General features: G+C 34.6%; 2 protein-coding genes across 24 annotated transcripts in view; both read right to left on the reverse strand.

Annotated features, from left to right (window-relative positions):
* Positions 1-10,313, reverse strand: part of igsf5b (immunoglobulin superfamily, member 5b) — a 41,267-nt gene extending 30,954 nt beyond the window's left edge. Inside the window, exons 1-3 of one of the 4 annotated variants that reach the window (XM_048161161.1) lie at positions 10,088-10,313; positions 9,239-9,304; positions 7,184-7,504 (exon numbers count right to left, since the gene is read on the reverse strand). In XM_048161161.1, the coding sequence (XP_048017118.1) occupies positions 7,184-7,504; positions 9,239-9,275 (358 nt within the window). In that variant the 5' untranslated portion in view covers positions 9,276-9,304; positions 10,088-10,313. Of the gene's footprint in view, positions 1-7,183; positions 7,505-8,317; positions 8,464-8,655; positions 8,879-9,238; positions 9,305-10,087 lie in introns of those variants that run through there. The other 3 variants (XM_048161159.1, XM_048161160.1, XM_048161162.1) reach the window with 3 other exon arrangements.
* A 4,490-nt stretch (positions 10,314-14,803) lies between these two features.
* The window catches only part of sh3bgr (SH3 domain binding glutamate-rich protein), a 29,618-nt gene continuing 21,483 nt past the window's right edge, over positions 14,804-22,938 (reverse strand). For all 20 annotated transcript variants that reach the window (XR_007180248.1, XR_007180249.1, XM_048159766.1 and 17 more), the window contains 2 exons: positions 19,593-19,644; positions 14,804-14,908 (listed from right to left, as the gene is read on the reverse strand). Coding sequence is in view for 18 of the 20 variants with exons in the window: in XM_048159766.1 (XP_048015723.1) it covers positions 19,636-19,644 (9 nt within the window). In the remaining 2 variants the exon portion in view is untranslated. The remainder of the gene's footprint in view (positions 14,909-19,592; positions 19,645-22,938) is intronic.

The raw sequence follows: 22,938 nt of genomic DNA on the forward strand, positions 1-22,938 counted from the left end.
AGAGTAGTGTTGTCTCAATACCAAAATTTTGACTTTGATACGATACCCAGCTTAAATATCACAATACCGATACTTAAATAATAACTACGGCAAAAACCTAAAACAGCAGGAAAAGTAAATAAATAACATATGACAGAACTTCTTTCTTCACCAGGCTGATAATTCTGGATTTGAGCTCCATTGCCGTGAAGTTAGAGTTAGATTCAATATTTTTAATGTTTATTATTTTCATGCTCAATAAAATTGTAAATTATTTACTGTTTTTTTTATACATGTAGGTGTTTTTGACAGTAAGATTATTGTAAAAATTAGATTACTGTAAATACTTAGAGAAATGTTATTAAAGCATAAATTGGTTCAAAATAACTGTATATACCCTTCACATATTTATGTATTTTTAAATTAATTTTATTTTTGCCACCAGATATCACTTATTAAACTTAGACTCAATAATACACCTCTTTGCGGAGGTCTGCTTGCACGAGTAAAATAAATAAATAACTCTCATTTAATGTTTGAGAGCATAAACATAATGCTGGTATCACATTCACTAACCTGTCGCTCTTTAAATTCTTTGTACAAATCGAGATGTTTGACGGCAGGATGCTTTTGACTCCCTTCGCTTGCGTTATTTTGTAACATCTTTTGCAGACGGGCTTTGTGGTGTCCGTGGGCTTGCCCTGACTGTCGGCAATGTAAGCAAAATAATGCCATATTTCGCTTCGTGCATCTGCTTTCTCAACAATTTGTGGACGGTCTGCAAGAGCACTTGTATATGCAACCATACCTCTCGTTTCGTCACCATAAAAGCCGTTGCGCAGTTGAGAGGAATAAACACGCACTCAATGTGCCTTTGAAGCAGCGCGCTGCACGCACACTGCCCCCTGCTGTCGCACTTTAGGAAATACAGCTGGCACTCAAAGTACTGGTACTAATAAAATGAAGAACCGGACCGTTTTTAAAAGCAGGGTACCTTTCTAGTACCGGTGTATCGTGCAACACTACTACAGAGCCAATATTTGCTGCATGGAGATAGAACAGTATAGTATAGTATAGTTTAGTTTAATTATGGTTATAAAATTACATTGTCAACTTGCTTTTATCCACTATTAGTACAAGCCTGTTGTAGCGGACCCCATCCGAATGATGGCCAAAACTGAGTCTAACTCTTACTGAGTTTTATGAAGCTTATTGTACATCACACAAAAGATGTGTCCGTTTTCACTCCAGAAAATCACTGTAAGAGCTGAATAAAACAGTACAAGAAGTACCCATTAAAGTATTATTCATAAACTCTCTCTCTCTCTCCCTTGCATTATCATAAACATACACAGCTGTCGAATTACACAAAAACACTCATTACAACTAACAGTGAACAAATATATATAGACCTTATTCTTTTTTCGATACGGGTGCTTAATAAACTGGTAAACTTTATATCCGTAAAACAACTGCGTGCTCTCCCCTTTATTGCTGCCGTAACCAGTATCGCTCCAGAGACTGTAAGCTGGATCACGAACAGTTTGTACTGATCCATCCTTGAGTAACAACTTTTTAGTGTTTGGTATTGTCCCTTTGCATTGACGCTCGTTCACAAAGCAGACTGGAGTGAAATTATTTGCAAATTTAGGTATATTTTGGGGCGCATTACCTTAAAAGAGAATGGGAGAAAATGAAAGTGAAGAAAAATGAAGACTCCAATGTTCACTCTTACATCCAACAACAGAACACTGGGATTGCTTATGAGACATTGTTGTCGCTACAGCTGCTCGAGCGTGGACAAAATGGCGGACAATGTATAACTCGCTGAGGGCGGAAACTGTGGTAATGCAGGACTGTCAGTGGCCGTGGGCGGGGCCTGAGCAGTGTGAGTTCACAATGTCAGAGATTAAAAACAGCATGTCTAATGAGACTGCTTTGGTTTAATTTTTTTTTTTTTAAAAAGGGAGTGGGTGGATTTTTATAATTGTAGGTTGGTTGTGTTCACACACTGCCAGCACACATTTATGTTCAAACACCATGTAAAAGTGGACTTTTGCATAATAGGTGCCCTTTAAATGTTCTTTTCACACAAACTTACCCCATACCAAAATCATGGATCTTTCTGATCTTATTTACAAAAGCTTAAACACAGCATGACAGAAATGAAGACCTAATGTTCCAAACCTTAAAGGTCCCGTTCTTCGTGATCCCATGTTTCAAACTTTAGTTAGTGTGTAATGTTGTTGTTAGAGTATAAATAAAATCTGTAAAATTTTAAAGCTCAAAGTTCAATGCCAAGCGAGATATTTTATTTAACAGAAGTCGCCTACATCGAACGGCCAGTTTGGACTACATCCCTCTACTTCCTTCTTTAATGACGTCACTAAAACAGTTTTTTGACTAACCTCCGCCCACAGGAATACACAAGAGTTGCGTTTGTAGAGTGTGTTTGTTGCCATGTCGTCGAAACGCTGTTATTTTCATCCCGCAGTCCAATCACCGGGTCTGATTCCGGCTCAGATTGATAGGGTAAAATTAAAGACATGTTTACAATAACACTGAGCGCGTGCATCTCCACGTTATGGTAAGAGGCGTGACCTTTCCGGGCAAGGAGCGCTCAGAGCTGTCGAATCACAACACAGGAACCGCTGGCACAATCAGAACTCGTTACGTATTTCTGAAGGAGGGACTTCATAGAACAAGGAAGTCATCAGCCCGTTTTTATGACAGTGGAAACAGCGGTATACAGATAAGTAAATTATGTGAAAAATACTGTTTTTTTACACACGAAACATGAACACATGTTATATTGCACACTATAAACACAATCAAAGCTTCAAAAAAAAAACACGAAAAACGGGACCTTTAAATATAGTATAAAGCCTCTACTTCTGCAACAACAGCAGCCCAAAAGTACTGAAAAAATATATATTAAAAATATTGAAACAACTGATAAGCATTTCTAGGTAACAGATCACTGAAACATCGAGAAATAGCAGATTCCAATCTCAGTTGGAGGCATAGTCAGGTGTTGAAGTTCTTTTCATTACATGGACATACAGTAAAATAGGACACTTTGAATTGGTTTTGTTCAGTGTGGATGCAGAACAACACAGAGAAGCAGAGATGAAATATAATATATAAAATATATATCTAAACTACAACATGAGCTCTCAATGACAAATGCAGAACAGTTAGTTCATGCGTTCATGACCTCAAGGCTAGATTACTGTAACGCTCTACTGGGTGGTTATTCCTCTCGCTTGATAAACAAACTCCAGCTGGTACAAAACGCAGCAGCTAGAGTTCTTACTAGAACCAGGAAGTATGACCATATTAGCCCAGTTCTGTCAACACTGCATTGGCTGCATTGACTAAACATGTAAATGAACAGCAAGAATGCATTAAAGGTATTCGGTTTTCAGTAGGAAAAGTGTAATTTAAGTGGCCCCTAAAGTAATAATTAACAATTTTTACAACAGAATTGATTCAATCAAAAACCTTTAGCTCAATAATAATTTTCCTATTGTCACTGTGAAACTGCTTTGAGACAATTTGTATTGTGAAAAGTGCTATATAAATGAAGATGACTTGACTTGACAGAGAGAGAGAGAAAAAATGTCTGGGCGAGGGAAAGGAATAGTTGAAGGAAGAGAGGAGTAGTTGGATCAGGACAAGAGAGAAGAAGAGGTAGAGGAGATGAGGAAGAATGTGTGCTGGACAGTGCTTTTCTCCATGTAGATCCTATGAAATCTTATTTCTGCCATGAATAGAAAATAAAAAAGTAGGTAATTTTGACTTTTTAATCTCACAATTCTAACTTTTTTTATTTCAATTCCTAGTTTATATCTGACAATTCTGAGGGGGGAAAAAACTCAGAATGTGAGATAAAAAGTCACAGTTACCTTTTATACTTTTTTTATTCTGTGGCAGAAAAAAAGCTTCACCAAAGGCCATGTTTGTTGGATTTGTTGTTGATCAATGGCAGCAATTTCATGTTTTCATTTCAGTAAAAGCTTCATGTAAAGCTTTTGCTACAGCGATTCCACTATCACTGTTTCACATACGCAGAATATGTGGTCGTTCACTTTTAGATAGTATGTACACATTCAACACTCAGCCAAAAATGTAGAATGGCTTACATGTAAAAGAAAACTGAATATATACATATATATATATATATATATATATACATATATATGTATATACATACTGAAACATGACAAGTAATGCAGTTTTCGTAACGCCATGAACTGTTAGTATTTTGACAGTCATTGCGCTTTGATTTACTATATGTTCATGTTGGATAGTAGTGCTAGTATTTGACAGAATGACTCGATTTTGAATCAGGTTTGCTGTGTTTTGATAGAGTTAGTATAGTAGAAAAAGGTTTTTAGCATTTTGAAATGTAGAGTTTGTATTTATTTAAAAAATACTGGTTTTGGCCAGAAAATTAACTATTTGGCCAGTTGTGTGATATAGTTGTGTTGCTGTGTTAAGAGTTTAGAAAAACTAATTTAAATATTGGCAAATGCTTGTTAGCAATTTCTTTGTGTCTTTAACTACTCTGTATTTAAATTAATCATTTGATACAATGCACTTATTGTATACATACATGATTTTATATTGTACTTATATACAGTACAGTTCAAAAGTTTGGAACCACTAAGATTTTTAATGTTTTTAAAAGAAGTTTCGTCTGCTCACCAAGGCTACATTTATTTAATTAAAAATACAGTAAAAACAGTAATATTGTGAAATATTATTACAATTTAAAATAACTGTGTACTATTTGACAAAGTAATTTATTCCTGTGATGCAAAGCTGAATTTTCAGCATCGTTACTCCAGTCTTCAGTGTCACATGATCCTTCAGAAATCATTCTAATATGCTGATCTGCTGCTCAATAAACATTTATGATTATTTTCAATGTTGAAAACAGTTGTGTACTTTTTTTTTCAGGATTCCTTGATGAATAGAAAGTTCAAAAGAACAGCATTTATCTGAAATACAAAGCTTCTGTAGCATTATACACTACCGTTCAAAAGTTTGGGGTCAGTAAGAATTTTTATTTTTATTTTTTTGAAAAGAAATTAAAGAAATGAATACTTTTATTCAGCAAGGATGCATTAAATCAATCAAAAGTGGCAGTAAAGACATTTATAATGTTACAAAAGATTAGATTTCAGATAAACACTGTTCTTTTGAACTTTCTATTCATCAAATAATCCTGAAAAAAAATATTGTACACAAATATTTTGTACAATTGTACACATTAAATGTTTCTTGAGCAGCAGATCAGCATATTAGAATGATTTCTGAAGGATCATGTGACACTGAAGACTGGATTAACGATGCTGAAAATTCAGCTTTGCCATCACAAGAATAAATTACATTTTAAAATATTTTCAAATAGAAAACAGTCATTTTAAATTGTAATAATATTTCACAATATTACTGTTTTTACTGTATTTTTAATTAAGTAAATGCACCCTTGGTGAGCAGACGAAACTTCTTTTAAAAACTTTAAAAATCTTACCGATCCCAAACTTTTGAGCGGTAGTGTATGCATTTTTTTTTTTAAATATCTGTATACAATTACAGCTGTAGCCTAATTAAATCTGTAATTACACTGTTGATCTTTTCCTTAAACTACCCTTAAACCTACCCATACCACCAAACATGTCCCTAACCTTACCAATATCGTGTTTTGCAATACAATATGAACACAATAAGTGCACTGTAGGTTACTTTTTTTAATGTAAGTACATAGCAGATAAGGACAGCTTAGATAAAGTGTGAACAAATGTCCATTTTCTTTTTGTGTACTACAGTATTGACTTTTCCTAGTAAATGTTTACCTACTGCTGAAATCTGTAAAAAGCTCAGTGTGAGACACAAGAGCATTCAGCTCAACAAAACTGACATTCCTGTATAGTGTAGAAAACAGACAGTGTCAACTAAATGTAGAAAACGTGAAATTTGTATATAACAAATATTTCATGGTGAAACAAAACATCTAAACATTTTGAACAGTGTGGCTCACATGATGACAAAAACACACTTTTTGTGGCATTGGTCAATTTGCTGACACATAACTAGGTTTTGAAGCATGAATGAAATGTTTTGGTGAGTTACTACACTTTGCTGACATGGAATAGAGTTTATGACTATTGAGCTTACAGTTTAGAGAATGTTAAGACTGTTTCAAAAGATGTGCCAAAGCTATTGAGAAAAAACATTTATGTATAATCAAATACCCAAAGTTTCAAGCTTGCACTTTTTTTTTGGTCAGATCTAAATTTAAATTGATTTAAATTGTCAGTTCAATTTCAAATTAAAAATCACATTGAAAGCTACTAAAGAAGACTGAAATATTACCAGAAATTACTGTTCAAAAATAGTGCTTTTGAATGTGTGTTATATTTACGATTTGAGGTAATAGTTTAAAGGGTTAGTTCACCCAAAAATGAAAATAATGTCATTAATTACTCACCCTCATGTCGTTCCACACCTGTAAGACCTTCATTCATCTTCAGAACACAAATTAAGATATTTTTGTTGAAATCTGATGGCTCAGTGAGTCCTCCATAGCCAGCAATGACATTTCCTCTCTCAAGATCCATTAATGTACTAAAACATTTCAAAACACTGCTTCAGGAAGCTTCAGAGCATAATGAATCAGCATATCAAATCATGATTCGGATCTCGTCAAACTGCTGAAATCACGTGACTTTGGCGCTCCAAACCGTTGATTCGTCACAAAAGATTCATAACGCTCCAAAGCTTCATGAAGCAGTGTTTTGAAATCGGCCATCACTAAATAAGTCGTTATTTTGTTTTTTTTGGCGCACCAAAAATATTCTCGTGGCTTTATAATATTAATATTGAGCCACTGTACTCACATGAACTGATTTAAATATGTTTTTAGTACATTAATGAATCTTGAGAGAGGAAATGTCATTGCTGGCTATGCAGGCCTCACTGAGCCATCGGATTTCAACAAAAATATCTTAACAAAGGTCTTATGGGTGTGGAACGGCATGAGGGTGAGTAATAAATGACATTATTTTTGGGTGAACTAACCCTTTAAGAACCTTCAATATACGTCTATGAATATTGATGGTGGCACATTCTTATATGGTTTACACCCAGTAACAGCACTGGTACAAGTAGATGTGCTCAACAAAAGATGTCATACCTTGTACAAACAGGTCCGACGATGATCTGCCCAGTTTCGGAGGCAGCAGTTCACATGTGACCTCCTGAACTGTAGGGCTGAAAGAGGCGTTCATCAGGACTAACTCCCACACTGAGACAGATGACATGGAGTGATTGACTGTCGACACTCTCTCATCTCTGCCCAGAGGACCATGATCCACAGAGATAGAGAGGATTGTCCTTCCACCCAGCAGCCACGTCATGACATCCCAGGATTCATCAGTGCTGCAGTTAAAGTGGACCTCACTGCCTCGCAACACAGTGGCGTTCTTGGGTTCCAGATGGATAAAAGAGGCCACAGCTGTGAAGAGGAGAGACACGATTTAATAAATCACATGACACACATTCTCAGTGTTCAGATGTATTACTTTATTCCAAATGACGGCCAATTTCAAAACACTGCTTCATGAAGCTTCGGATCATAAATGAATCAGTGTATCGAATCATGATTCGGATCGCGTGTCAAACTGCCAAACTGCTGAAATCACGTGACTTTGGCGCTCCGAACAGCTGATTCGACACGCTGATTCATTATGCTCCGAAGCTTCCTGAAGCAGTGTTTTGAAATCGGCCATCACTATATAAGTCGTTATTTTGGTTTTTTTTTGGCGCACCAAAAATATTCTCGTGGCTTTATAATATTAATATTGAACCACTGTACTCACATGAACTGATTTAAATATGTTTTTAGTACATTAATGGATCTTGAGAGAGGAAATGTCATTGCTGGCTATGGAGGCCTCACTGAGCCATTGGATTTCATCAAAAATATCTTACTTTGTGTTCCGAAGATTAATGAAGGTCTTACGGGTGTGGAACGACATGAGGGTGAGTAATAAATGACATTTTCATTTTTGGGTGAACTAACTCTTTAACCCAGCATAATTTGTTATATATATATAGGCCTACATTAATTCATGTTTATGGATTAAGTTACTCCCTCTAGATGTTTTTAAAATACTCCACACAACCACCTAACTCCTTTATTTTCGATCATATTTTACAGTATAGCATATTTTATATTTATTAGATACATATTTCCTACATTTAATCTCATTTAACAAATATTATAAGTAAAAATTAAGCATTTAGAAGTAATTCAAGTGTAATGGACCAGTCTCTGTTGTTCTGTTTCCACCGTGACGGCGCTGGATCTCGTGCCGGAGATGACTCGCGTTCGGCGGGGGAGCTACTAACTTTAGACCGCCGCCTGCGTTTCACTCGTGGCCAAAAAATGCTGTGACTGACTCCATAACCTGTCCATATATAATCAGTGTACAATTCTGAGAACATATTTTAACATCCTAAGTATTTAAATTCTGCATCTTTTTGAATAAAATCATAAAATTTTATAAGGCATCAGGCGTTTCCATCACGCGAACAGACAGACGTTGATTGACATATGTTGATTTACATAAATATTTAAATGATATTAGATAAAATAAAACGTACACAAACCTGTATTTAACCGAAGACATGCACCAATTTGACGGAGCTGCACTGCTATCCTGAAGAGGGCGCAAAAGCCCGTGATAAATAACTCAACCCCTGGGTTATGTCTGACCCAGGATCTGGATAACACAAAAACTACCAAAACACTGGTAAAATAACCCAATAAAATGACCCAAAAAGGCTCAACCCAGGACTTGGGTAGAAAAATGACCATCCATCCATCCATCCATCCATCCATCCATCCATCTATCTATCTATCTATCTATCTATCTATCTATCTATCTATCTATCTATCTATCTATCTATCTATCTATCTATCTATCTATCTATCTATCTATCTATCTATCTATCTATCTATCTATCTATCTATCTATCTATCTATCTATCTATCTATCTATCTATCTATCTATCCTCAGTCTATGCAGTAGAAGCCCTGTAATGTGGCTCAATCCATTAGATAACGCAAGTCACTAATATTCTGTATTAATGTACATGCCACTTTAATCCTGCAGCAAATTTTCTTGGAAGCAAAGTCATGTAGTTGGATAAACACACACCTTTACTTAGCAGATGACACACTCACCTTGGATTACACACAGCTGGAGGATGTGTCCATGCATATTGCCAGAGAAACAGTCAGGCCATTGTTCTGCACAGCAAGGACACAGTGGAGAAAATATTTGCAATTGCCACAAAATATAAAATTCCAGTGACATTTTTAACCTTGTTTACAACATGAGCCGCACACTGTTAATGCTGCAGCGCTGTACATAAAAGTGTTGCGAAATGTGGCCAAGATGGATACCATTTCTCATACTATTCAAATAAATCAAATTAATTTGACTGAATTATGTATTCGTATGGAAATATATATTTAATCATTTGTCTGTACATATGTTTAATATATATTTTACAATCAATATCACAGGTTGTCAGATGCTATACTCATCAAATTTTCAGTTAATATTATGCACGTAATTTAACTGAAAAGCTATGTGAAATGTTTGTAAAAATTATTTTCATGCTGCAGGACCTCAAGCAAAAAGGTAAAATAAAATAAAAGCACTAAAAAGTCTTCGTTTTCTTTGTGCAAATTATAAATTCTTATTTTTCTCTTTTGAGTTAAGTGGTTTTGTAAGATTCACTCGAATACAATTTATATGCTTGTTTCTGTAAAAAAAGAAAAACAAACTAAATGTGGGACGGTGAACATTTTTCCCACATTGTAATGCATAAGTCTAATAACACGAGCTCTAATTCATGACAACACATGAACAAGATACTGTTTGACCTTAAAATACTGAAATGGGTCACCATTCACACTTGTGACCCACATTTGTCCAACTTATAAAATACTACTAATCAAAGGGTTTATTGTACATGTGCCGAACGCATCACGTCCGAGTGACAAATCCTGCTGCTGTATTCTTACCTTAAGTATTCCAGGATGGGTTATCCAGTATTCCAGAGAGCTGGAACGGACATCATGTATCCCACAGTCAATATAGTAGCAGTTTGTGGGACTACTGTGGGATGTGGCCAAAACTAGCCAGTTAAATATTACTGAAAGCAAATCAGCCTTGAACTGACCACTGCAAATCTTCAGCAGTGACTCATGGGCTGCTCTGAATATTTTAGTGACGGCCTAAAATTTGCTGCTATTGTTAAGTCAAAAGTGAGCATGTGAAAACCTCCTTGTCTTCCATTCACTATCTCTAGGGAATCTCTTTAAGGTCACATCCTGTTTATTGAATTGGCACCACCCTGGTTGAACATTTCTGCTCTTTAAATACGCACAATGTTTCAAGAATAGAACATAATGAAGCAGACAGCGCCTTTAAAACTCACTCTTTAATGGCAAAGGAGGGTATTTCCAACCATTCAATTTCTGTCTACATACAAAGTGCATTATAACTGCCAAACGACTACAGAGAATGGCTTCCCGCAGGAACTGACGTCACATATTCAGACTGAAATCAGACACAATAGACTGAAAAAGGAGGTAATTATGACCTATGCCCTTTTACAGTGTCATTGCCTAATTTTAACTTCAGCTGTGGTTGTAACCATCTTTGAAGCATTATACATGTACAGTCAACTACATACAGTACAAGTTTTGGACACACCTACTCAGTCTTTATTATTAATATTTTCCATATTTGAGGGTAAAATAAGAGAAATAGAAGCATGTTGATTATGTAGGTTACCAAAAATATCAAACAAATCAAAACCATTATATTTTAACTCAGTGGGTTACGGAAGAGGATTAGGGCCAAGCAATAATAAAAAATAAAACCATCTCGAGATTAAAGTTGTTAAATTACGAGAAAAAACGAGTTAAATTTCGAGAAAAAAGTCGAAATAAAATGTTGAGAATAAACTAGTTAAATTACGAGAAAAAACTCGTTAAATTACGAGAAAAAAGTCGAGATAAGATGTTGAGAATAAACTCGTTAAATTACGAGAAAAAACACGTTAAATTTCGAGAAAAAAGTCGAGATAAAATGTTGAGAATAAACTCGTTAAATTACGAGAAAAAAGTCGTTAAATTATGAGATCAAACTCGTTAAATTTCGAGAAAAAAGTCGAGATAAAATGTTGAGAATAAAGTCATTAAATTACGAGAATAAACTCATTAAATTACGAGAATAAACTCATTAAATTACGAGAATAAACTCATTAAATTACGAGAATAAACTCGTTAAATTTCGAGAAAAAAGTCGAGATAAAATGTTGAGAATAAACTCATTAAATTACGAGAAAAAACTCGTTAAATTACGAGAAAAAAGTCGTTAAATTATGAGATCAAACTCGTTAAATTTCGAGAAAAAAGTCGAGATAAAATGTTGAGAATAAAGTCATTAAATTACGAGAATAAAGTCATTAAATTACGAGAATAAACTCATTAAATTACGAGAAAAAACTCGTTAAATTACGAGAATAAATTCGTAAATTTAATGACTTTATTCTCAACATTTTATCTCGACTTTTTTCTCGAAATTTAACGAGTTTTTTCTCGTATTTTAATGAGTTTATTCTCAACATTTTATCTTGACTTTTTTCTCGAAATTTAACGAGTTTTTTCTCAAAATTTAACAACTTTAATCTCGAGATGATACATTTTTTATTATTGCTTGGCCCTCAATCCTCTTCCGTAGTGGGTTATAAACTTTTTTCTTTTTTTTTTGCCAAAGGGCCCAAAATTTTTAATTGTAAATCATGTAGAGATCTACAAGAAGTAAAGAAATTATTAATTGTAAAAGTAAACAAAAATATCCTTAAATACCCTTACCCCTCATTTCATATTCAATTAGCTAATACTGTTTAGGCAATCGTACTGTAAGACGATCAAACATTTGTTAACAGGCTATTATAATGAGCTGTATAGACCCAGAAATATGCAAAATTATTAACATGACTTAAGGCCCGTTCACACCAAGAATGATAACTGTAAAGATAACGATATAAATTATTTTAAATATAAAAGAATAGCACTGTCCACACCACAGCTATATCGATAACGATATAGAGTAACAATATCGTTGGGATCACTTTCACAACTATTTTTTTTCCAGCTGTTGAACGATAAAACACTGACAGCCAATCAGAATCCATTCTAATTTAAGGGCTCGCGCATTTAAAATGGCAGACGACATTGAGAAAAGTTAATCATCGAGGTCCAGGTCCAGGTCCAGAAAAATCCACCACTGTTTGACAAGTCAAACCCCCTTTTCAAGGATACTTTAAAGAAAAGGATATATGGAAAACAATCGGTCATAGCCTCAGAATAAATGTTGAGAAGTATTAACGATGAGATCATTATGTCAGGCTAGCAAACATAAAATGACCTCAGATATCCAGTGCTAGTTTCGACAACATTGTCTTGCTTCCTTTGAAACTGTAGTGAAAAAGATTAGGTGTTTTTATTCCACTATATTGACTTCGTCAGGCTAAATTCACTGTTAGATCATATCGATTACACTAGCTATTCACTCCAAACATAGCTTGCTGAGGACATCTGCTGGTTAAAGCCTGTAAATGCAACAAGAACAGCGAAAAACATGTTGTGCACACTTTGAAACTGCAGCGCGTGAGTTTACAAGTAACAGACCGTTATCATTCTTTGGTGTAGGACGCAAATATGTTTATCGTTATAGTTAAAGGATTAGTCCACTTTTAAATAAACTTTTCCTGATAATTTACTCTCCCCCATGTCATCCTAGATGTTCATGTCTTTCTTTCTTCAGTCGAAAAGAAATGAAGGTTTTTGATGAAAACTTTCCAGGATTATTCTCCTTATAGTGGATTTCAATGGCTACCAACAGGTTGAAGGTCAAAATTACAGTTTCATTGCAGCTTCAAAGAGCTTTAAACGATACCAGACGAGGAATAAGTGTCTTATCTAGCGAAACGATCGGTCATTTTCGAAAAAAATACAACCGTTTATGCTTTATAAACAAAATATCGCCTTGAACGTACTTTCTGTTTCCGCATTCTTCAAAACGCTTACGCTTTATGTCCTACGCCTTCCCTATTCAACTTACGGAACGAATGCGGCACCAGTTTCGTTTTTTTAGTAGAATAGGGAAGGCGTAGGACATTCAGCGTAAGTGTCGTTTTTCTAGATAAGACTCCTTATTCCTCGTCTGGTATCGTTTAAAGCCCTTGAAGCTGCACTGAAACTGACATTTGGACCTTCAATCTGTTGGTAGCCATTGAAATCCACTATATGGAGAAAAATCCTGTAATGTTTTCCTCAAAAACCTTAATTTCTTTTCGACTGAAGAAAGCAAGACATGAACATCTTGGATGACACGGGGATGAGTAAATTATCAGGAAAAGTTTATTTAAAAGTGGACTAATCCTTTAAGGTCTTTGCACACTGAGTCCAAAATTGGTGTCCAAAATTTTCACACGTTAAAAAACAAATACGACCTCACATTGTGTCAATCACGTTTACACACTGCCTCCGAAACGTTTCGTCCGTCATAAAAAAATTCGGATCAGGTTCGATTTTCTGTGTTTTTCGCATCCATGGCATGCATTTTGAGAGACGTTTTGACAATTCAGAGCCACCGTAGAAGCAAACGCCAAAATCCCCAATGCTTGACAAGTTGATCCACGTCGTCTACAGCACAAACTGAGCCACTGACATCCTGAAGTAAACTTTGAAATGCTCGGGATAATCACGCAGCTCCTTGATGAGGTGAACTCTCCTTCCTCTTTACGCAATCTCGGGAATGGATGGACCCAATATTTCCTCTGTCTTTTTAAGAAGGGAGAGGACAACTAAATCATGCTCACTGCTTGAAGACTTCATTTTGTATCATTTTGCGAATTTTTTCGCAACGGATTAATTAATATTCATCGGAGTCAGTGTGCAAGGTCTCTGTGCGTGACGAATTTTTAGGATCAAGAATACGAAAAAACGCATACGAAAATTTCAGACTCGGTGCGCAAAGGCCTTTATCGTTCTTGGTGTGAACGGACCTTTATGCTGAAAAATAATATTGACAATTTTGTCTTTTTAAATTGAATTCTCTTTCATGACATTAGCCAAACAAACTATGGTCAGTCTTCATACTCGTGAACTTTTATTACTATTATTTATTGTCGTTTAGATCATTTTCTTTTTCCTTGCACTGTTTTATTAACAGATTTTGGGTATAATGTGATATCAAGTACCTGCCAATGTTAGCATCTACAAAATGTTTTATCTTATGGCTAGCTTAGCTTGGCTAAGTGACTGATGAATTTGATCGAACGCAGAGCTTTTGACAACACAACATATGAGTTTTCTCCTACCGTCAAGAAGTTGATAAAGCCTATTAATAATTTGCTGTGAGTTGATTTTCTTAATTAGCATTTAGCCTTGTAGCAAAGTGTGTCCAAAATTTGACTCGTGGTGTACTTCACAACACAGAGAGGTATTGTAAGTATTGGCTTGGCACATTTAAATGGTTCAGCACAACTAGTCACAAAATATTAGTTCAAAGGTTATAGAATAAGCTATCTTCTATATGTACAGTAAGAAAAAAGACATCCCTTTAAAATTCACAAGGAACTCGCCACTTAAGCATAAAAAGGCATTTCGCAGCCTCATCAGTAATGGGATAAGGCACAGTTATAAGTCAGAGTCTTGTGTGCATATTCTCCAGTGCAGCGGTGTCACATTTGGCTTGAGGAAAGCACGGGTGAAGGTGTTTGAGGGTGATTTTGGACGGCTCCAGGGCAAGTGGGGTGTCACTTCAAGCTGTAAGGTAAAGCGCATTGTAAGTGCATGTACAAGGTTGTGCATTCATAAATGTGATGCATCAAAGGTTGCTCTTCAACATCACCACATCCCCCCACTTATTTGTCATGCTCTAGATTGCCATAAAGAAAATGAAAAATAATAGAAAACAAAATGGAAAATGTGTTTATGGTGTTTATGCTTGAATAGTAATTAGGCTTGTCACTACACCAAACTGTTATAAATTGAACAAAATTTCATAATATCAATATCACCACATAATGAATTAATAACTCAAATTAATTAACAAATAAATTATACTACACTAAGTATATCCAACCTTACGGAAGAGGATTAGGGCCAAGCAATAATAAAAAAATAAAACCATCTTGAGATTAAAGTTGTTAAATTTTGAGAAAAAACTCATTAAATTTTAAGAAAAAGACTAAATAAAATGTTGAGAATAAAGTCATTAAATTACGAGAAAAAAAATCATTAAATTCCGAGAACAAATTCATTAAATTGTGAGAAAAATGTCATAATTTAACGAATTTATTCTCATAATTTAACGACTTTTTTCTCGTAATTTAATGACTTTATTCTCAACATTTTATCTCGACTTTTTTCTCGAAATTTAACGAGTTTTTTTCTCGTAATTTAACGAATTTGTTCTCATAATCTAACGACTTTTTTCTCGTAATTTAATGACTTTATTCTCAACATTTTATCTCGACTTTTTTTCTCGAAATTTAACGAGTTTTTTCTCATAATTTAATGAGTTTATTCTCAACATTTTATCTCCACTTTTTTACTCGAAATTTAACGAGTTTTTTCTCATAATTTAATGAGTTTATTCTCAACATTTTATCTCGACTTTTTTTCTCAAAATTTAACGAGTTTTTTTCTCGTAATTTAACGAATTTGTTCTCAACATTTTATCTCGACTTTTTTTCTCGAAATTTAACGACTTTTTTCTCGTAATTTAATGACTTTATTCTCAACATTTTATCTCGACTTTTTTCTCGAAATTTAACGAGTTTTTTTCTCGTAATTTAACGAATTTGTTCTCATAATCTAACAACTTTTTTCTCGTAATTTAATGACTTTATTCTCAACATTTTATCTCGACTTTTTTTCTCGAAATTTAACGAGTTTTTTCTCATAATTTAATGACTTTATTCTCAACATTTTATCTCCACTTTTTTACTCGAAATTTAACGAGTTTTTTCTCATAATTTAATGAGTTTATTCTCAACATTTTATCTCGACTTTTTTTCTCAAAATTTAACGAGTTTTTTTCTCGTAATTTAACGAATTTGTTCTCAACATTTTATCTCGATTTTTTTACTCTAAATTTAACGAGTTTTTTCTCATAATTTAATGAGTTTATTCTCAACATTTTATCTCGACTTTTTTATCGAAATTGAACGAGTTTTTTTCTCGTAATTTAATGACTTTATTCTCAACATTTTATCTCAACTTTTTTTCTTGAAATTTTACGAGTTTTTTTCTCGTAATTTAACGAATTTGTTCTCATAATCTAACGACTTTTTTCTCGTAATTTAATGACTTTATTCTCAACATTTTATCTCCACTTTTTTCTTGAAATTTAGAGTTTTTTCTCAGAATTTAACGAGTTTATTCTTAACATTTTATCTCCAATTTTTTCTTGAAATTTAACGAGTTTTTTCTCGTAATTTAACGAGTTTATTCTCAGAATTTAACGAGTTTATTCTCAACATTTTATCTCAACTTTTTTATCGAAATTTAACGAGTTTTTTCTCAGAATTTAACGAGTTTATTCTCAACATTTTATTTCGACTTTTTTCTCGAAATTTAACAAGTTTTTTCTCGAAATTTAACAACTTTGAATCTCGAGATGGTTTTATTTTTTATTATTGCTTGGCCCTAATCCTCTTCCGTACAACCTGGATACATACAGTACCCTCACATTAAGTAGTATGTACTATACAGCAAATACCTACTTGATTGTTAGATTATTGAAAAATGTAAACTATATTATTGGCCAGCGATAAATTAAAAGTTGGATATATAGTACATAATATACTATACTATGTAGGAAATCTTGGATACATGATTTACATCATCACAAAATGTGAAATTGTAATTATCATCATAAGGCTCTATATATAATTTACAGTCATATATACAATATATATGTGTATATATATATACTACCTCCACGGTAGTCACGTAAAGCAATATATACTATATAGTAAATGTCAACTTAATTTTTTTTTTATTTCAGCGCAAAATGTAATTATATTATCACCTAGGGAGATATATACTATATAGCATATTTCAACTGCTTGATTGCTTATGTAGTTTACGATATTAAAAATATAAACAATAATATCATGATTTTCTCTAAAACTGCTTTGAAACATTATGTATTATGAACAGCACTATACAAATCATTTAACTTGATGCTTAAAATAATAGAAGCGTTGCAGGCATGTGTCTTGGAGAGTTTAAATCACAGCCGTTATTCAGGGACTAAGAAACTTACCCACAACTTTTTGCCATGGCCAATTTTGTCCCCACCACTTTATGAAATGGCTTGCAGCAGGGTGTGTCTAATATGTAGGAATCATCTCCAATATTAGAGGAGTTTTCATTTCATTCGTTTCTGTCATTTTTAATGTTTTGCTGAGTGTGTCCGAGAGTGACAGCAGCAATATACTCTCCCGTACAGCTCTCAGATGTATCTATCTGTTCCTATGAGATCACAAAACAATATGCACACAAATGTGTCGACGCTCGAGCTGATGTGCTTTTCATTTACTGAAATAAAGTTATTTTATGGCAGGTTAGAACCCAGACCCTGGATGCAAAAAGATTAATGCCGCTATATAAATGAAGGTGACTTGACTTGACCATGCTTGACATTCAAATGCTGATCCATGCATTTATTCAGTGACCTATAAAATAATTTATAATGACCAATAAAATACTGGGATGGACAATGGCAGAAATCTAGATCAAAATAACAAGTTCATGTGAGCACTTAAATTGATCGGCAAGAATTACTGCTTTCTCAAATCACAGTGTAATGAGAAATCAGCCTAAATTAACATCCCGATGTGCTGCTGAAACTGTTGTTTAAAAGACTGTTTAACTTGTCTACTTGTCATCTTAATAATTTCATCAATATATCATTTGGAGTATTCATCAAAACAGTTAATGTTAAATTATTTGTGCATAATTAATATTTATATTTAAACCTTTGTCATTCTTGACCTCACAGTCACTGGTTCAGCCCACTTGCCTGCTAGAGGTATTCATTGTAAGTGCATTAAAATATATATTTTTGGTCATTTATACATTTTTTGTACAAATTTCTATACTAATAAATTATATAGTTTAAATTAAATAAATATAATAGTAAGTTATCATAATATAATGAGTGATAATTATAATTAGTCATTACAAAATAATGAATTAATTGTAAAGTATCAGACTTAATTTGGATAAAAACATATTTGACAAAAGTTAATTTCTCCCATAACTGTATTTGACCATCTGACAGCAACATGCCGGAGCTACTCTAATGTCACTCATGGTCTCTATCTTTTCATACTGGAAGTTACATTTGGTGCCTCCTTGCGACTCAAGACAGTAAGACATTAACTCAAATAAATAGTACTATTACAATTTTAATTTTTGACTGAGAAAATACTCAGTCAACACCATTGCTGAGTATTTTCTCCTTAAAACTGCAGTGAAAAAAAAAGAGTCTCAAACCCGCGGTTTGAAATCGCTGGTGTTTCTGACGTCACAAACTACCTTGTAACCAATCACGTCAACATGTGGGTGGACTTTAGCATATCATTAACAGCGAACTAGTAGGGGAGTCTCAAGAGAAGTTATCCCAGTATATTTTACTGTTGATATGAAAAATCGTTTAGATTTACCAATATGGCAGGTGTATTATGTATATTACAATTTTAAGATCAACTATGTCTTTCTCCACTTTGTAAGGATACTGATTATTAGATGGCAGCTGTCGGACTCGTGAATGTGAACATGGTTTGTGTAACATTAGCAACGCATTATATTGATTGATAATGTAGTCAAGCAAAAGACTAATCATATTAATTACCGTTATGTGTCCGATGTTGTAAAGAGCGATACCATTGTGCAGCGTTTACCTCAGTAAGTTGACCGAGTGGATCTCTGAGCTCATGCGAGTGATTGGAGGCGGGGCTAATTATCATATTCATAGATCTGTGTATTTTAAATGAGGCAAAGGTGTAGAGTTACATTCAAGCTATTTTAAGGCAATAAGGATTTTTTTACACAGGATAAAATGTTTAAATATGTCATTTTGGTGATCAAAGATGAGTTTTAAGGGATAAAATTATTGACTACAGGGGGACTTTAAAAGATCAAGAAAAATATTCCTCATGACTTTAAAACTGTGAGGTAAATATCAAGGATATCTTTTAAACATGCTTATAAACAAATGCAACAAACACAAGTCAATTTAATCCGGTATGATTTAAGATACCATAAACATTTATGTCATTACTGGCAGGATCTTTCTTTTAAACAATCAACTGTCTTTGGTTCACCAGGCAGACAAATATCTCTAGTCCTGGACACTTGTGTTTTTTTGCTCTAGCAAATGGTATCCTACAACGCCACCAAGTGGCAGAGAAGACAAAGGAAATGCATGCATTACCTGTGTGGGAAAATCCAGGTCCAAAATCCTCAGTTTCAGAACATTAGTCCTCCTGTGAATGAAGCAATCACATAGTTAATAGCATATTGTTCCTAGATGTGCTATACATGCTTCCTGTATAATGTGTTTGGCCATAATTCTATTTTTCATTATTATTCATTGTTATTTAGTTTCATGGTAACACTTTACAGTAAGGTTTCTTTAGTGAACATTAGTTAACTACTTTAGTTAACATGAATTAAGAATGAACAATACTTCTACAGCATTTATTAATCTAAAGTAATGTTAATTTCAACATTTACTGATACATTATTAAAATCAAATGTTGTATTTGTTAACGGTTGATGCACTATGAACTAACATGAACGACTGTATTTTTATTATCTAACATTAACAAAGATTAATAAATACAGTAACAAATGTATTGTTAATTGTTAATTCTTGTTAGTTCATTAACTAATGTTAACTAATGAAACCTTATTGTAAAGTGTTACCAGTTTTGGTATTCATTTTGGTGCAACCTGGCTCTTAGAGGTACTGTAAACAATAGACGTCTGCACAAAATTGTTATATCTATGTAAATGAATTATTAATCAACCTGGAAAGTGCATTGATTACCCATTAGTTTGATAATTTAGTTCTTTAAACAGCATCAATATATTGTATCAGTCAAATGCTATACCAATGTATGAGGAAATGATTTCTTCAAGACAAGTTTTGTTGTTGTCTTTTTAAAGTATTATAAAGTATCTTGAATACAAGACAATAATTTGAATGTGTCCCTCAGTAAAACTAAACAAATACTGTATGCAGTAATGATAAAATAGAAATCTAAGAAGCAAGGCCTTCCAGAGAGTTTAAAACAGAAAGAAGCTTATATTAACAAAGGCGAATAATATATATCTATTAAATCATGTAATTGGGACTACTTTTCTTGGATGTCGTTGACTGAGCTTAAGTTGTTCTAACCTTGGAATATTCCTTTAAGACTTGCATTGTGTGGCCTACCACTCTACCGTTCCATTCAACGCCTCTTTATCATTCTCAAGAGTTATGACATTTAAGATACACTCAGACCCAATGCTGAGATAATAGGAAAATTCTGCAGTTAAACACCATTCACTGCATTTTTTTTCCCATCTGAATGTCAACCATGACATTCATGCCACCCTGAAGAAGCAGAGCTAATGTCCTGCTTATTCCAATACAACATTTTCAAATCAATGTGTATTGCATGCTGATGTTCTTGCTCAACATCTTAATTGTTCTCAATGCATCAACATCATGTTTACAATGGCTCATTAAACTTTTTGGAGCACATTGAACAATGCATTTTCTCCACCCTGCAGTCCTTCAAACAAAACAGTCATGCTTATATTCCATAAAAAGGACAAGTACAGGAGGAGCATAAAAACTGAAACCCTGACATTATTTGGCCATCTGGGTATATGATGATATTGTAATGTTGCATTATCATTTCTTGTTCTTGAATTTTCTTTGACTTAAAAGTGCACTAACTTCACTCAATGCTGTGTCAGTAGTGGGAACACTCTCTAGGTGTGATGATGACTGTCTGAAGCCCATCGAGGCACACATGAGCTAGACGATTGGGGCTCTGATGTCAAGCTAATGGCTGTAAAGAGTGAACTGATAGATTTCTCCTTTTCGCTCGCTCCCTCTCTGAATCATGTGGTGGCAGTGGAGTAGCACTATGTAAATCCAATTGAATTCTCACATGACCTAGAAGCTTGTGACACGATCTCTTGAACTATTGGGCGTGGTTGCTCACACTTTGGGTAAACTGGAGTCACATCTGCACTGATCGGCAATGATGGATGCCTCTCTGGTAGGCTGGGGTGTGATCTATCAGGGACGCCCACCCTACAGGGTCTGGAAGTGTGGCCATCTTCGTTGGAATATGAACTGCCTGGAGATGTTAGTGGTATTTCTGCATTAAAACAATTCTTTCTGGACCGTCGGGTTTGCCACATGTTGATAAGAACAGACAACACATCAGTGATCTCTTATCTGAATCGTCAAGGGGGAATATGTTCTCACTCCCTATAGAGATTAGTGAGGCACATTCTACTCTTGACGCATGGGTTAAGGCCCGGAGAGTGGAGGTTACACCCTGAAGTGGTGAGTGTGATCTGGCAAAGGGTCAGATGGATGTTTGAGTCCAGTGAAACAGCCCAGTGCCGCCTTCTCCTGTCCCCTAGTACGAAAAGGTAGGCCACAACCAGGTTGTATGCTTTCCCGCTGATTTGACTGCTCTCAGCGGTCCTTTTGAGGGTGAGGGAAAATAGGTTTGTCTGTTGTTGGTGACTCCTTTTTGGCTGTCCTAAGTTTTTGGATCTGATATCTCTTTTAGAGGGTTCTACTTGGAAGATTCCAGTCAGATTGGACCTAATTCTCAGGCTCGGGGCACAATTTGGCAGCCCCAAATTAGAGATGTGGAGCCTTGGCAAGTTGGACCCAGTCCACTGCCCTATTGGATCAGTGCTGGCATTCCTTCAAAAGTGTTTCTTTGCAGGTGTAGCTTCGGCTACACTCAGGGTATATGTAGCTGCAATTGCAGCTGAACGTGTTCCCTTGCAGGGTGTTTTTATCAGAGACATTCTTTGTTTTCCTGCTTTATACATGGACCAAGGTGGCTATGGCCTTTCCGTTTCTTGGGGAACAAAATGCTGAGGATACACCTCAATCCTGCTTTTGCTTCCTTCATTGGAAATTGGTGGGGTGATGGCGCAAGCATGTCCTTTTGAGGCACAGGTAACGTGTACCTTGATGGGTGGTGCAAGTGCCATCAGCCAATAAATTGGCGTGATTCTATACAGGCTTCGGACAATCATCACACTTGGAGGGTGTTCCCATAGCATCAGAAAAAAAAACCTAATTAAATTACAAAGATCTGATAACTTCAGAAATTTTAAACATTATTGTATAATACAGTAACAAATAGAGACAAAACAAGGTTCGTAAACTTGTTAGGTAGTACATCTAATAAAAACAAAGTCTGATTAAACAAAACACCTAGAATAAATACTTTTTGTCTTTATTGAACACACTGACCCAACAATTACCATTGCAAACATGTTATTTTGTGGTATTTGTTTGATCAAGTTAAAGCTGGTGTAAGCGATGTTAGCCATCCTGTTATTTCAAGTCAGTTCACTTGTTTGTTTTTTTCTCTAAGGAATTTGAGAGAAATTTCTGAGCCAAAGTTGATACCTCAAAGAAATGTGAGAACACTTCTGAGCTATGAAAGTGAGACCTGTGAGAAAAATAGTCCTAAAATGACCTATGAGCAAAAGAAAAAAAACTATTTAGGGCTCTGTGGCATGAA

Source organism: Megalobrama amblycephala, linkage group LG16, assembly GCF_018812025.1.
Source record: "Megalobrama amblycephala isolate DHTTF-2021 linkage group LG16, ASM1881202v1, whole genome shotgun sequence".
Taxonomy (NCBI): Eukaryota; Metazoa; Chordata; class Actinopteri; order Cypriniformes; family Xenocyprididae; genus Megalobrama; species Megalobrama amblycephala.